This window comes from Sinocyclocheilus rhinocerous, unplaced genomic scaffold (assembly GCF_001515625.1).
Source record: "Sinocyclocheilus rhinocerous isolate Xijiao unplaced genomic scaffold, SAMN03320098_v1.1 scaffold2037, whole genome shotgun sequence".
In the NCBI taxonomy this organism is placed as follows: domain Eukaryota; kingdom Metazoa; phylum Chordata; class Actinopteri; order Cypriniformes; family Cyprinidae; genus Sinocyclocheilus; species Sinocyclocheilus rhinocerous.
This window is the reverse complement of record NW_015643204.1, coordinates 16,410-28,636: the sequence shown is the minus strand read 5'-3', so window position 1 is coordinate 28,636 and position 12,227 is coordinate 16,410. Positions and strand designations below refer to the sequence as shown.

The 12,227-nt window shown below is 39.2% G+C and overlaps 1 protein-coding gene across 1 annotated transcript in view; it reads right to left on the bottom strand.

Moving 5' to 3' along the window:
* LOC107757197 (CUB and sushi domain-containing protein 2-like) overlaps positions 1-11,392 on the bottom strand; it is a gene marked incomplete at its 3' end in the record, with an annotated part of 138,525 nt that extends 127,133 nt beyond the window's left edge. Inside the window, exons 1-5 of the mRNA XM_016574613.1 lie at positions 11,389-11,392; positions 10,708-10,902; positions 2,584-2,791; positions 1,514-1,569; positions 1,209-1,416 (exon numbers count right to left, since the gene is read on the bottom strand). Of these exons, the coding sequence (XP_016430099.1) occupies positions 1,209-1,416; positions 1,514-1,569; positions 2,584-2,791; positions 10,708-10,902; positions 11,389-11,392 (671 nt within the window). The remainder of the gene's footprint in view (positions 1-1,208; positions 1,417-1,513; positions 1,570-2,583; positions 2,792-10,707; positions 10,903-11,388) is intronic.
* Positions 11,393-12,227: the final 835 nt, after the last annotated feature.

Sequence of the window (12,227 nt, the reverse complement as noted above, 5' to 3'; positions counted from 1 at the left end):
TGAGACCGCGCCATTGGTTTGGGATTACTCACCGCTGACTGGACGAGACATCTGTCAATCCAACGTATAGAGGAAGAACCAGCCGAAGAACAGCAGAGTCGTGGTAGAAAGTTCGGAGATGGTATTAAAGTAGCTCAGTTTAAATGTATTGTATGAATTGCCCTTACTATGGAATAAAAAATACGGAGTGTATATTTACATTTTAGTTAAAAGTGGCTGCAAAACATTAGCTCCAGTGGCGCAGATGGATAGCATCCATTTAATAATTAAAATTAAAATTATAATTTACTCAATACGATAATTATTGCATACTGTTTTATAATGTACTACAATACTAGTGTTTTCTGACTTGTTATTTTTTTTCGAATTTGTCATTGTGTTTTCTTACTTGTTATAATGTTTTCTGAATTGTTGTTGTGTTTTCTGAATTGTTATTCTGTTTTTTAGACTTGCATTTGCGTTTGTAATTTATCTTGTTTTCAGAATTGTGATTTGTTTTGCACTTCTCGGCCACCGTACAAATCCAATAAAAATAGCAACTTTAAGTCAACAAAGTCCCACTGCAACAGCTGATTAGGAATTTATCATGCACAGTCATCAACTGTACAACTAGTGTCTCCGACAGAACTGCAAAATATTTCCAAACCTGTTTCCAGAACTCTCCCCAGATAAAAACAGAAACAACCTAAAAATGGCATCATTATCTACATATTAAAATGGGATAGAAGAAAATAGTGTAGCATATTCTAAAAATCACACAGTGCCTCATCTTGTGACATTAGAATGACACATTTATGTCCACAGCCCTGATGCAAAAAAAAAACGTCCCTATCCCGATCCAATAATAATTTCTGAGAGCCTGTTACAGTACTTAATGGGTGTGAAAAGGAAACTGTGTGAACGTGGAGACTAAGAGGCCCATAAAACCATTTTCATAAATGAACAGTACTCCGGTGCTCCCCAGACAAGGTTTGCGATGGACTGCAACGTATTTATCCCCTCTATTTGGTCCAAGCTCTGTGCGCATTATGTGCTGAATAATTGAATCAAGCTGTGATTTGGTTCTGTTCCATTGAACAAGTGCTGAGATGTTTCATGACTGTGGTTCTCCTGGCTTCCTCTCTCTCTCGTAAAACACCTATAGTGATGAGCGCTATACTTCGGTTTCCCCAGTGATGCCTGAAAAAGCAAACTGTTAGGGCACTCACCACTGAGAGGATCCTTCTGTGCCGGTTATCTCCAGAACGTCGTAGTCTTCTTCCAATTGAAAGTCGGAGAAGACCAAGGCGATGGTATCTCCTGGTTCGGCCAGCACGGTCCAGGTGCAGTCCGCGTTGTTGTTGTACTCCTGGGGGTAATTTGGACTGGTGATGACACCACTTTGACCCCGTAGTGTGCCGCCACAGCCATCGTCCGCTGCGAAGAGGTGACACACAAATACGGACACATTTAACTTATTAAATCAGCTGGAGAAGAAATAGCTGGAAATAGGAGAACGATAAGATGTCGTGACACTCAATGGGGGTCTTGAGGTTTCGGGCAACACTCGCAGACCAGTGATGCAACACACTGTAACATGGGGGTAAATTAATTGAGATCTGTGTAAAATTCGGTTAATTACTTGTAGTCAAAACCTGTTCTACTCTTTAAAACTGTGTTAAGGAGACGATTGTATAACAAATAGGCACTTAAAGGCTGCTGTGGTAATTGAGCCCCCTGGCTCTCCCAATCTTCCTTAGTGAATCAAATGCAATCTCTCTATTTTTCACTCTCTTGATGCTCAGGTCTTTCTTCCTGACAGCGAGTCCGTGAGGTGAGGAAAAAGAGCCGAGCCAACTGAGGGTGAAGGCGAAGCAACAGACCTACTGACTTCCACCCCCACCCCCCTTTTTTTAAATCCAATAAAAATAGCAACTTTAAGTCAACAAAGTCCCACTGCAACAGCTGATTAGGAATTTATCATGCACAGTCATCAACTGTACAACTAGTGTCTCCGACAGAACTGCAAAATATTTCCAAACCTGTTTCCAGAACTCTCCCCAGATAAAAACAGAAACAACCTAAAAATGGCATCATTATCTACATATTAAAATGGGATAGAAGAAAATAGTGTAGCATATTCTAAAAATCACACAGTGCCTCATCTTGTGACATTAGAATGACACATTTATGTCCACAGCCCTGATGCAAAAAAAAAACGTCCCTATCCCGATCCAATAATAATTTCTGAGAGCCTGTTACAGTACTTAATGGGTGTGAAAAGGAAACTGTGTGAACGTGGAGACTAAGAGGCCCATAAAACCATTTTCATAAATGAACAGTACTCCGGTGCTCCCCAGACAAGGTTTGCGATGGACTGCAACGTATTTATCCCCTCTATTTGGTCCAAGCTCTGTGCGCATTATGTGCTGAATAATTGAATCAAGCTGTGATTTGGTTCTGTTCCATTGAACAAGTGCTGAGATGTTTCATGACTGTGGTTCTCCTGGCTTCCTCTCTCTCTCGTAAAACACCTATAGTGATGAGCGCTATACTTCGGTTTCCCCAGTGATGCCTGAAAAAGCAAACTGTTAGGGCACTCACCACTGAGAGGATCCTTCTGTGCCGGTTATCTCCAGAACGTCGTAGTCTTCTTCCAATTGAAAGTCGGAGAAGACCAAGGCGATGGTATCTCCTGGTTCGGCCAGCACGGTCCAGGTGCAGTCCGCGTTGTTGTTGTACTCCTGGGGGTAATTTGGACTGGTGATGACACCACTTTGACCCCGTAGTGTGCCGCCACAGCCATCGTCCGCTGCGAAGAGGTGACACACAAATACGGACACATTTAACTTATTAAATCAGCTGGAGAAGAAATAGCTGGAAATAGGAGAACGATAAGATGTCGTGACACTCAATGGGGGTCTTGAGGTTTCGGGCAACACTCGCAGACCAGTGATGCAACACACTGTAACATGGGGGTAAATTAATTGAGATCTGTGTAAAATTCGGTTAATTACTTGTAGTCAAAACCTGTTCTACTCTTTAAAACTGTGTTAAGGAGACGATTGTATAACAAATAGGCACTTAAAGGCTGCTGTGGTAATTGAGCCCCCTGGCTCTCCCAATCTTCCTTAGTGAATCAAATGCAATCTCTCTATTTTTCACTCTCTTGATGCTCAGGTCTTTCTTCCTGACAGCGAGTCCGTGAGGTGAGGAAAAAGAGCCGAGCCAACGGAGGGTGAAGGCGAAGCAACAGACCTACTGACTTCCACCCCCCCCCCCCTTTTTTTTTTTCTTTCTATGCATCCCTCCCCTGAGAAAAGGAAGAAATCAAATCTTTTTGACATGGAGAAAAGTTGAGTCTAGATACCTGACCTCTTTTTCAAAAAGACTATTCCCCAACATCACCTAAAGAGGTATTGTCTGACGACGTACCCACCCCCACCCCCCTTTTTTTTTTTCTTTCTATGCATCCCTCCCCTGAGAAAAGGAAGAAATCAAATCTTTTTGACATGGAGAAAAGTTGAGTCTAGATACCTGACCTCTTTTTCAAAAAGACTATTCCCCAACATCACCTAAAGAGGTATTGTCTCTAGGACGACGTACATAAAATGAATATAACAAATTGTTAAGACAACCAGGCTGCATCTAAAAGCATTTTTGTAGTTGATAAGTTGAAAAAAATCTTTGTTGGAGATCGTACAGGTAACTGGGGAGTACAAGATATCCATGGTGAGTTTTGGTAGAAATCATATAGAATTTGAGATGTTTAGCTGAGGTGTCAAGGTTGGGTCATCTCAACAGACCTTAGTCAAGGAAGAGTCATATTTAATCTTTGACAGGAATGAAAACGAGGCTATGAGGAATAGAAGTACAGTGCGTTCAATGGACTGAACCGTTGTTTATCAACATAACGGTTGTTCTGCTGACAAAACGTTGAGTAGACAACAACTCCACGAAACAGTTTTGAAAGTTGTGAGTTTTGAAAAGTACACAGTGTGTGCCATTGTGAAAACTGTAAGTCTATCCATTCATCCATGCAAAATTCAATATGGCATCTACCCTGATTAATTTAAAGTCTATTAAAATTGCAATTCTTCAAAGGTCCAAAAGTCTGAGACTACTATTTATTCATTTGTTTGTTTGTCTGTTTGTTTAAAATTATATTATCAGCATAACAATTAACTTTATAATACATTTCAGGATGTTTTATTTGATTATTGATGCAGGAATACTCAGAAATCTTTCTTCTGAATATACAAATATGAGAAATATTTCTCATTTAAACGGTCAGTGTTTCTTTCTCATTTTATGGTAACTATTTTTTACTAATCAGATACATTTAAGTTAAATGTACACTACCATTCGAAAGTCTGGGGTCAGTACGATTTTAGATTTGTTTGTTTTTTTAAAGAAGTTTCTTATGCTTATCAAGGTTGCATTTACAGTGTTTGATCAGAAATACAGTAAAACAGTAATATTGTGAAATATTACAATTTAAAGTAACTGTTTTCTATTTGAATGTATTTTAAAATGTAATTTATTCCAGTGATGGCAAAGCAGTCTTCAATGTCGCATGACCCTTCAGAAATCACTCTAATATGCTGCTTATTTTTATTTTATTTTTTGTGAAAACTGCAATACATTATTTCTTCTGCATTCTTTGATGAATATAAAGTAAAAAAAAACAGCATTTATTTGAAATCGAAATAAACATTACTATTTTATGCTAAAATTATTGTGCTCACAAGCTTTTGAACTCCACTGTGTAGAAAAAAAATAAATCACACGTACAGTAAAAAGACAACCCTGCCCTGTAAAGCCTCTAGTTTGATAGCTACAGAAGAATTCTGAATTATGGGTGTATGCCAAGTGGATATGTTGCCTTCCAGGCAAGTAAAGGAGCAAAAAGCCTCTGTGCGAGCGAGCAAGTGAATTACTCATAATGATAACTAGGAGCCTCTCTGGGGTAAAAGAAGGGTTGAGGGGGAAAGAGAGTGATGGAAGATTTGTTTAGGAGGCGTTTGAGTTGGCGTTCATGTGTGTGAGTTCGAGAGGGAGGAAGGAAAGACAACGCGAGAGAAAAAGTGAGTCATCACACCTACCTACCAGCCAAATAAACAAACTCTATGTCAGAGCGAGTGCAGAGTGTGCGTATGCGCCTCACACAGGTGAAGGAGCCTGCTAGTCACTGATGGGTGATGAGTTCTTCTCTGACAGGCCAGCATGGGATTCATTAGCGGTGACTGGCTAATCGCATGATTTCTTTTCTGTGAGTGGAAAACGGCGGGAGGACCTGGGCCCTGTCAGTCTTCCGTCGGATCCGTCACTCTTACATTTCCCCGGAGAGACACAGAGCATATGTGAGGAGCAGCCTCTGAGAGTTCTAGAACAGAGGGATGGAGAGAGGGGAAAAAAAGCGCAATGGAGCCAGGGGAGGGAGGGCTTAGAGAGAGGACTGGCTATTGGTATTCCAGCCAAGTTTCCTTCACACTTCAGTAGAACACGCCGATCACTGGCCTCAGCTCTGCTTCTCAGTTTGGTCGTTTGATCTTGTAGAGACTTTGTGACTTCATGTCTAAACTGGTAATATTTATAAAAGGCTTTGTGAAAAATGATTTACCATTTGCAAAAACCTAAAAGCATCACTAGAAACTAGATTAACAGTTCATGAAGGAAATACCAGTGCTTACAAGTGCTGGCTTTAATGAGTACATATATGCAAGGAACAAATGACCAATCACAATTAATTATGCATACAGATGCCAGAATGACAACATATCACAATTCGCTACACATACAATACTGTTAAAAAGTTTGGGGTCAGTGAGTTTTTTTGTTTTTTTTAATAAACTGAATTGATAAAAAGTGACAGTAAAGATGCTTAGAATGTCACAAAAGATTCCCATTTCAAATAAATGCTGTTCTTTTAAACTTTCTATTCATCAAAGAATCCTAAAAAATGTATCACAGTTTCCACAAAAATATTAAGCATCACAACTGCTTTCATAATTGATAATAACAAGAAACGCTTTTTGAGCACAAAATTAGCATATCCCTGAAGGATGGCAGTGAAGGCTGGAGTAATGACTGCTTAAAAAAAATCAGCTTTGCCATCACATAAATAAATGTATATTTAACATAACATTTTAAAACATTCACATAGAAATCAGTTATTTTAAACTGTAAAAATATCTCACAATACTACAGTTTTTTTCTTGTTTTTGCAGCTGTAAGCATAAAAGAATTCGTAAAAACAAATAAAAAAAATAAATTAAAAAAATTACAAATCTGAACCACCCCAAACCTTTGAATGGTAATGTATATTTATAACACTGCACTTTTTATATTTTATAGTATTTATATTACATTACTTTGGCATTAAATACAATACAATTTGTAATTCTATTAAGTTAGCGTTAGAGTGAGTTTCTTCTATGACAGTTGAGGGAATGACAGTCCTTTTTTTTCTTTCTTCAGACTGCCATTAACATTTTGGAAAGACTATACAGGTACATCTCAAAAAATTAGAATATCATGAAAAAGGTCAATATTTTTTGTCACTCATTTCAGAAAGTGAAGCCCATATATTATATAGATTCACTACACATAGAGTGAAATATTTCAAGCCTTTATTTCTTGAAATTTTGATGATTCATAGAGAATCTAATGAGAGGAAGATGAGAGACACCAGACCCAACAATGCAGATGACCTGAAGGCCGCTATCAAAGCAACATGGGCTTCCATTACACCTGAGCAGTGCCACAGGCTGATTGCCTCCATGCCACACCACATTGATGCAGTAATTCATGCAAAAGGAGGCCCAACCAAGTATTGAGTGCATAGAAATGAACATACTTTTCAAGCCTGACATTTCCGTTTAAAATATCACTTTTTTATTGATCTTATGTAATATTCTAATTTTCTGAGACACTGAATTTTGGGTTTTCATTATCTGTAAGCCATAATCATCCAAATTTCAAGAAATAAAGGCTTGACATATTTCACTCTATGTGTAAGCCTACTGACCCAGACTGAGAGACCATTTAAAGGCTCAGGAAACCTTTGCAGGTGTTTTGAGGTAATTAGCTGATTAGGGTGTGACACCATGACTTTCCAATATTGAACTTATTTACGATATTCACATTTTCTGAGACACTGAATTTTGGGTTTTCATTATCTGTAAGCCATCATCATCAAACTTTCAAGAAATAAAGGCTTGAAATATTTCACTCTATGTGTAATGAATCTATATAATATATGGGTTTCACTTTCTGAAATGAGTGACAAAAAATATTGACCTTTTTCATGATATTCTAATTTTTTTAGATGTACCTGTATAGTATTGCTACAGCAAAGCCATTTTTTGCGCCATGGTACATGAAGTACAATGTACAATATACTATAGTGCACATTGCAATCATTCATTGTCATAGTATGTAAAAGTATCAAAGCACCCCAATTTTTGCCCCATTTCCTGACAACTACTGTATGTGACAGAATTTTAATTTAAATCAATCAGTTTTCTTAATAAGCTCAAGCAGACCTTTGAACTGCCCCAAGGAAGTCTCTTTAATGTCAAAGTGACTTGTTCAATTGGCTTGGATAAATGGATAATGTGTGATGCATAAAGATCTAAGCCCCTACAAAAGATGGTCTGCTTGTGTTTCATGTCTTTCATACTGCCTTCCTCGGGCTCTGTGGCTGCCATGGTAACACAGCAGCGAGTGGTGTGCAGCGGCACCCTGAGACCCGAGAGCCAGCACTGATGGAGAAGAACAACGGGGAAAAGAAAAGGATTTTGGAGGAACAACAGATCCAACCAGTTCGTGAGATTGAGCTTCTAGGTTTTCTCTTATCTTCTTTTTGGAACGAGCATTCCTGTTCAGTGTGCCATAGAGGAGGGTGGCATGCCAGCAGCCCGCCATTTTGACGTTTTGAATGCAGAACACTGAATCTATTCCCACAGTGCGAGTGAATGAGGGGGTTGAGAGGGCTGTGAGGATACAGACCATGTGGAGATGCTTAGACACAGAGATCTGACCGTATATGTTCAACTGGGAAAAAATTTAATAATGTAGGCCTATTAGATCAAATATTTATAGCGTGCTCTATAGGAAATGGTAAATAAGTCAGACTTAATGTTGTGAAGAGGCCTGAAAGATAAGCAGTAATGAGGACAGAGAAGCAAGATGGCTTCTGGAGCCTTACTGACACTGTGCGACTCCTTTAAGGGAAATGACCCAACCTCCTGCCACCTTCTGGCCACCCATAATCAGAGCCAGAGACAAAGCTATCTGTTTCTATATATATATATATATATATATATATATAAATTTGGCACTAGAACATAGGCAAACAAAACAGCAATAAATAGATGCAATGGTTGCCACAAAATAGCAAAACAAATAAAAATAAAGTAAAATAATAAAAAAGTATTTTAAACAAATTATAGCCTATTAAATGCAAGTAATAAGGTTTTAGGCCTGGTTTCACAGAAAGGGCTTAGATTAAGCTAGGATTAGGCCATCGTTCAATTAGGAAATGTAAGTAGTTTTTATAAACATGCCTTAGGGGGAAAAAACACTACTGATGTGCATTACAATGACACTTACAGTAACACTTTAGTATAGGGACCAATTCTCGTTAACTAGTTGCTTATTAGCATGCCTATTATTAACATATTGGCTGTTTATTAGTACTTAAAAAGCACATATTCTGCATGACCATATTCTACATCCATAATCATACACCTAACAACTACCTTACTAACTATTAGTTAGGAGTTTATTGAGAGAAAAGTCGCAGTTAATGGTTTATTAATAGCGATAATTGAACCTTAAAATAAAGTGTGACCGAATATTTTAAGATATGTCAGTGCAAGTTTCTTTCAGTTAAAACAGCTCAGACATGCATTTTAGTCTGGGACTAGGCTTAAGCCTTGTCTATAAAACCGGGGGTTAAGGTTACTTCCCTTATGACTTTATTCTGATTATAGAAGTCTATATATAGATGAGATGATAACTCTAGGATTCCTCTTGTTGTATAAAAAACATAATTAAAAAAAAAATTAATGAATGCAATGGTTGCCACAAAATAATACATTATGCTAAATTAAGAAGTAGTCTAAAGGTTGATTTATACTCTTGCGTCAAACCAACGGCGTAGCCTGACATGCACCTCTCCAAAGATGTAACAACTCGTCAAATCTATGCGGACTGCAATCACTATGGTTGTTCTGCTAGAACCCCACCTTCAGGTAAAAAAATATTTTTTTTTTTAAATCTGTGATAGCGTCGCATTTCTTCATATGCATTTCTGCTTGTGACATAACTACAGCGAAAACAAAGATGGACCGGCAAGTCAAGCTGTAACAAAAGTCATCACCATCACTGCCGATGTTTCTCCGACAACGTACAAAATAAGCTGCTTCTTCTTTGGCTTTTGCTTTAATACTGTAGGTTACACCAGCAGCATTCCTGTGGACACTGCCTACTAGTGGCCTGCATGTGTAATTGCATGTCGTCATGGACAATGATGCAGAAGAATAAATGAAAACCGCATTGAGGCTACAGCATAAGTCCGAGGCATAACTATAAATCACTTATGACTTTATTTTCATTATATAGGCTATAGATGAGATGACTTTATTCTTTGTCACCTTTTATTAAACCAAAAAGTTGGTTTAAAAATAAAATCCCTAAATATATTATTCCTGCTGTACCCTTCTGCATGCTGGCTAAGAACCATCAGATTAACTGTACCAAGAACTGCAGTATGATTCAAATACGGCACACTTATGTCTCCTGTAATATTTTTCATAAATACTTTATTGTTGAAGTTAAGAATGAATGAGCAGCTGGAGACATATGGTTGGATCGAGACTCTGTAAAATCCATGAACTGCTAACACCTGGCACAAGAAAGTGGAGTGATGTGATGGTTCAAAAAATAGATAAAAACTGTACAATAAAAAAAAAAAAAATCACGCGGGGCAGAAGGACGCCAGTGAAGGATAGTGGAGCTTCAGCATTGGCAAGTGGGGGTCGTCTTCTGGCATTGCGTGGCTGAGCATGTGTGTCTTTACGTGGGCTTCCTGTCCCCCAGCCCGGGCACAGATGGCCCTGGTTCATACTGGCCTGCGAGAACACACTCACACCCGATCTGGAGACCACAGCTACTGTGCATTGCACTCGCATATGTCTAATACATTATACATGCTATTATCTGTGGAGCACGTTTTCATTGTTTTATTAACTGCTAGACCTGTGTATGTTTTTATGAGACTGTCATGAATATGTGAATATGCCCACGTACAGTTCATTTATGCATATTTATGAGCCTTTGTGTACAACAGAATGGACGTAAAATGTAAGCACGTCATGTCAATGGGGGCTCAACATTGTGTTAATATTAGGCCTGGAACTGTCAGCATGTTTTCAGTGTATCATGACCGAGAGCATTTGGATATCCATTTTCCCCAGGCAACAGCTACCACGTGACCTCGCTGTCTCACAAAACACGTTCATGTGGCTTTCGCACGTCGGCAGGTATCACCTCGGGGGTCTCTACTGCGTCTCATCCAGGAAAAATAGAACTGCGCAGCCAACCTGCTACTAAACGCTAGGATATCTGTCAGCCCTGATAAAGACACTTCGGTAACCTTTTCTCAAGTCTCTCTTGATGAGGTTCAATCCCACCTGGCCCATTTGGAGCTCCCGGACTCACCTCGGCAGTACGGCAGGGGGAAGTCCCAGGCAGCGGTGCCGGAGGAAGTGGCCAGGCAGGAGAGCACAGTGTGGCCCTCCAACACATAACCCTGGTTGCAGCTGTAGCGGATCTTATCCCCGATGTTGAAAGTAGAGCCCTGCTGCATGCCATTCAGCAGCTGGCCTGGATTCCCACAGGTGTAGCTTGGAAGGGCTGGAATGGGACAGAAACAAAATGTTTTAACTGTAAAGTGTTTTGTATATAATCAACTGTGAGAGAGAGAAATGCATTGAGATTTTTAAAGTATAAGGTGTTCCTGTAAAATTAAGTCTAAACTGAAATAAACTGCATTTTTAAATACATTTTAAATTGTAATATTTTACATACAACCATTTTTACCATATTCTATATCTTAATAAAATATAGACAGATATAGAAAGACCAACAGAAAGATAGAACGAAATTGGTACCGAGAACCGTGGATTTTCACTGGTATTGGTACCGAATACTGAAATTTTGGTACCGTGACAACACTAATAGATAGATAGAGATATTTCAAAATAATTTAAGGCATATGAATATGAGTTCTATATTCCAGCTCTTCTATACAATACCAGCAGCTGGTTTTCTACTGATCTGTTTTGATTGGAAAAGCCATGCTAATGTAATTCAGTTTGTGGATGCAGATTTACAAAATACCCATACTGGAAGATAAGCTCTGCTAATGGCAATGGCCTGTTAGCAGGAATAGTACACTGCCGTCTTAGTAGTGCTGGCTATGAAGAGACAGCTAGTGAGAGAGAGAGAGAGGTGGGCTGCCTGCTGATTACATCAGCGCTGATTAGGAGAGCAGTTTCGTCACTGCACATGTGAGAACCATGTGAGAGCACCTCGTTTGACACGCACACACACATATTTATCAGCATGAATATTAATGAACAGTTACGCAGGTGTGAGAAATAAACACTTGAGATTGTGTGATTTTAACCAAGACTGAGTTGAGTGCTCCCTTAACCATTAATTAACTTGACTGAACGAGTGGCATGAATATGAGCCAGAATGCTAACTAGATTCTCCCGTCGCTGGTCCGGCAGAACTGTTCAAAAGAATAAAAACCATCTACTTTCTCATTCTGATTTTGCATATACGTAAATCATAATTGCATAACGGATCTGTTTCTTAAACAGAAATCCCTACTGGCCTTGAGGGACTTTAAGTATTCTGAGTAGCCTCTGGATGTTCCCTCATACGCCGTTCTCCCTGTGGCCCCGCTGCATTTGTCCTCTCCAGTCTATAACTCACAGGACTGACTGTACCACCCTTGCAGTTTGACTTCTTTAACCATTTTAAGGGTCGCTATATCCTGCCCGAGTGCTGAAACAGCAAGAGATGCTTCTCACGTTACGTCTGCATCTATGACCCTCCTTCTATTTCTCTTTCTCCGTCTCCATTTCCACTGAACCAGAGAGAGAGAGAGAGAGAGAGAGAGAGAGAGGTTGGGGAGTAAAAGAATAAACACTGTTCTTGTAAGCGGATGA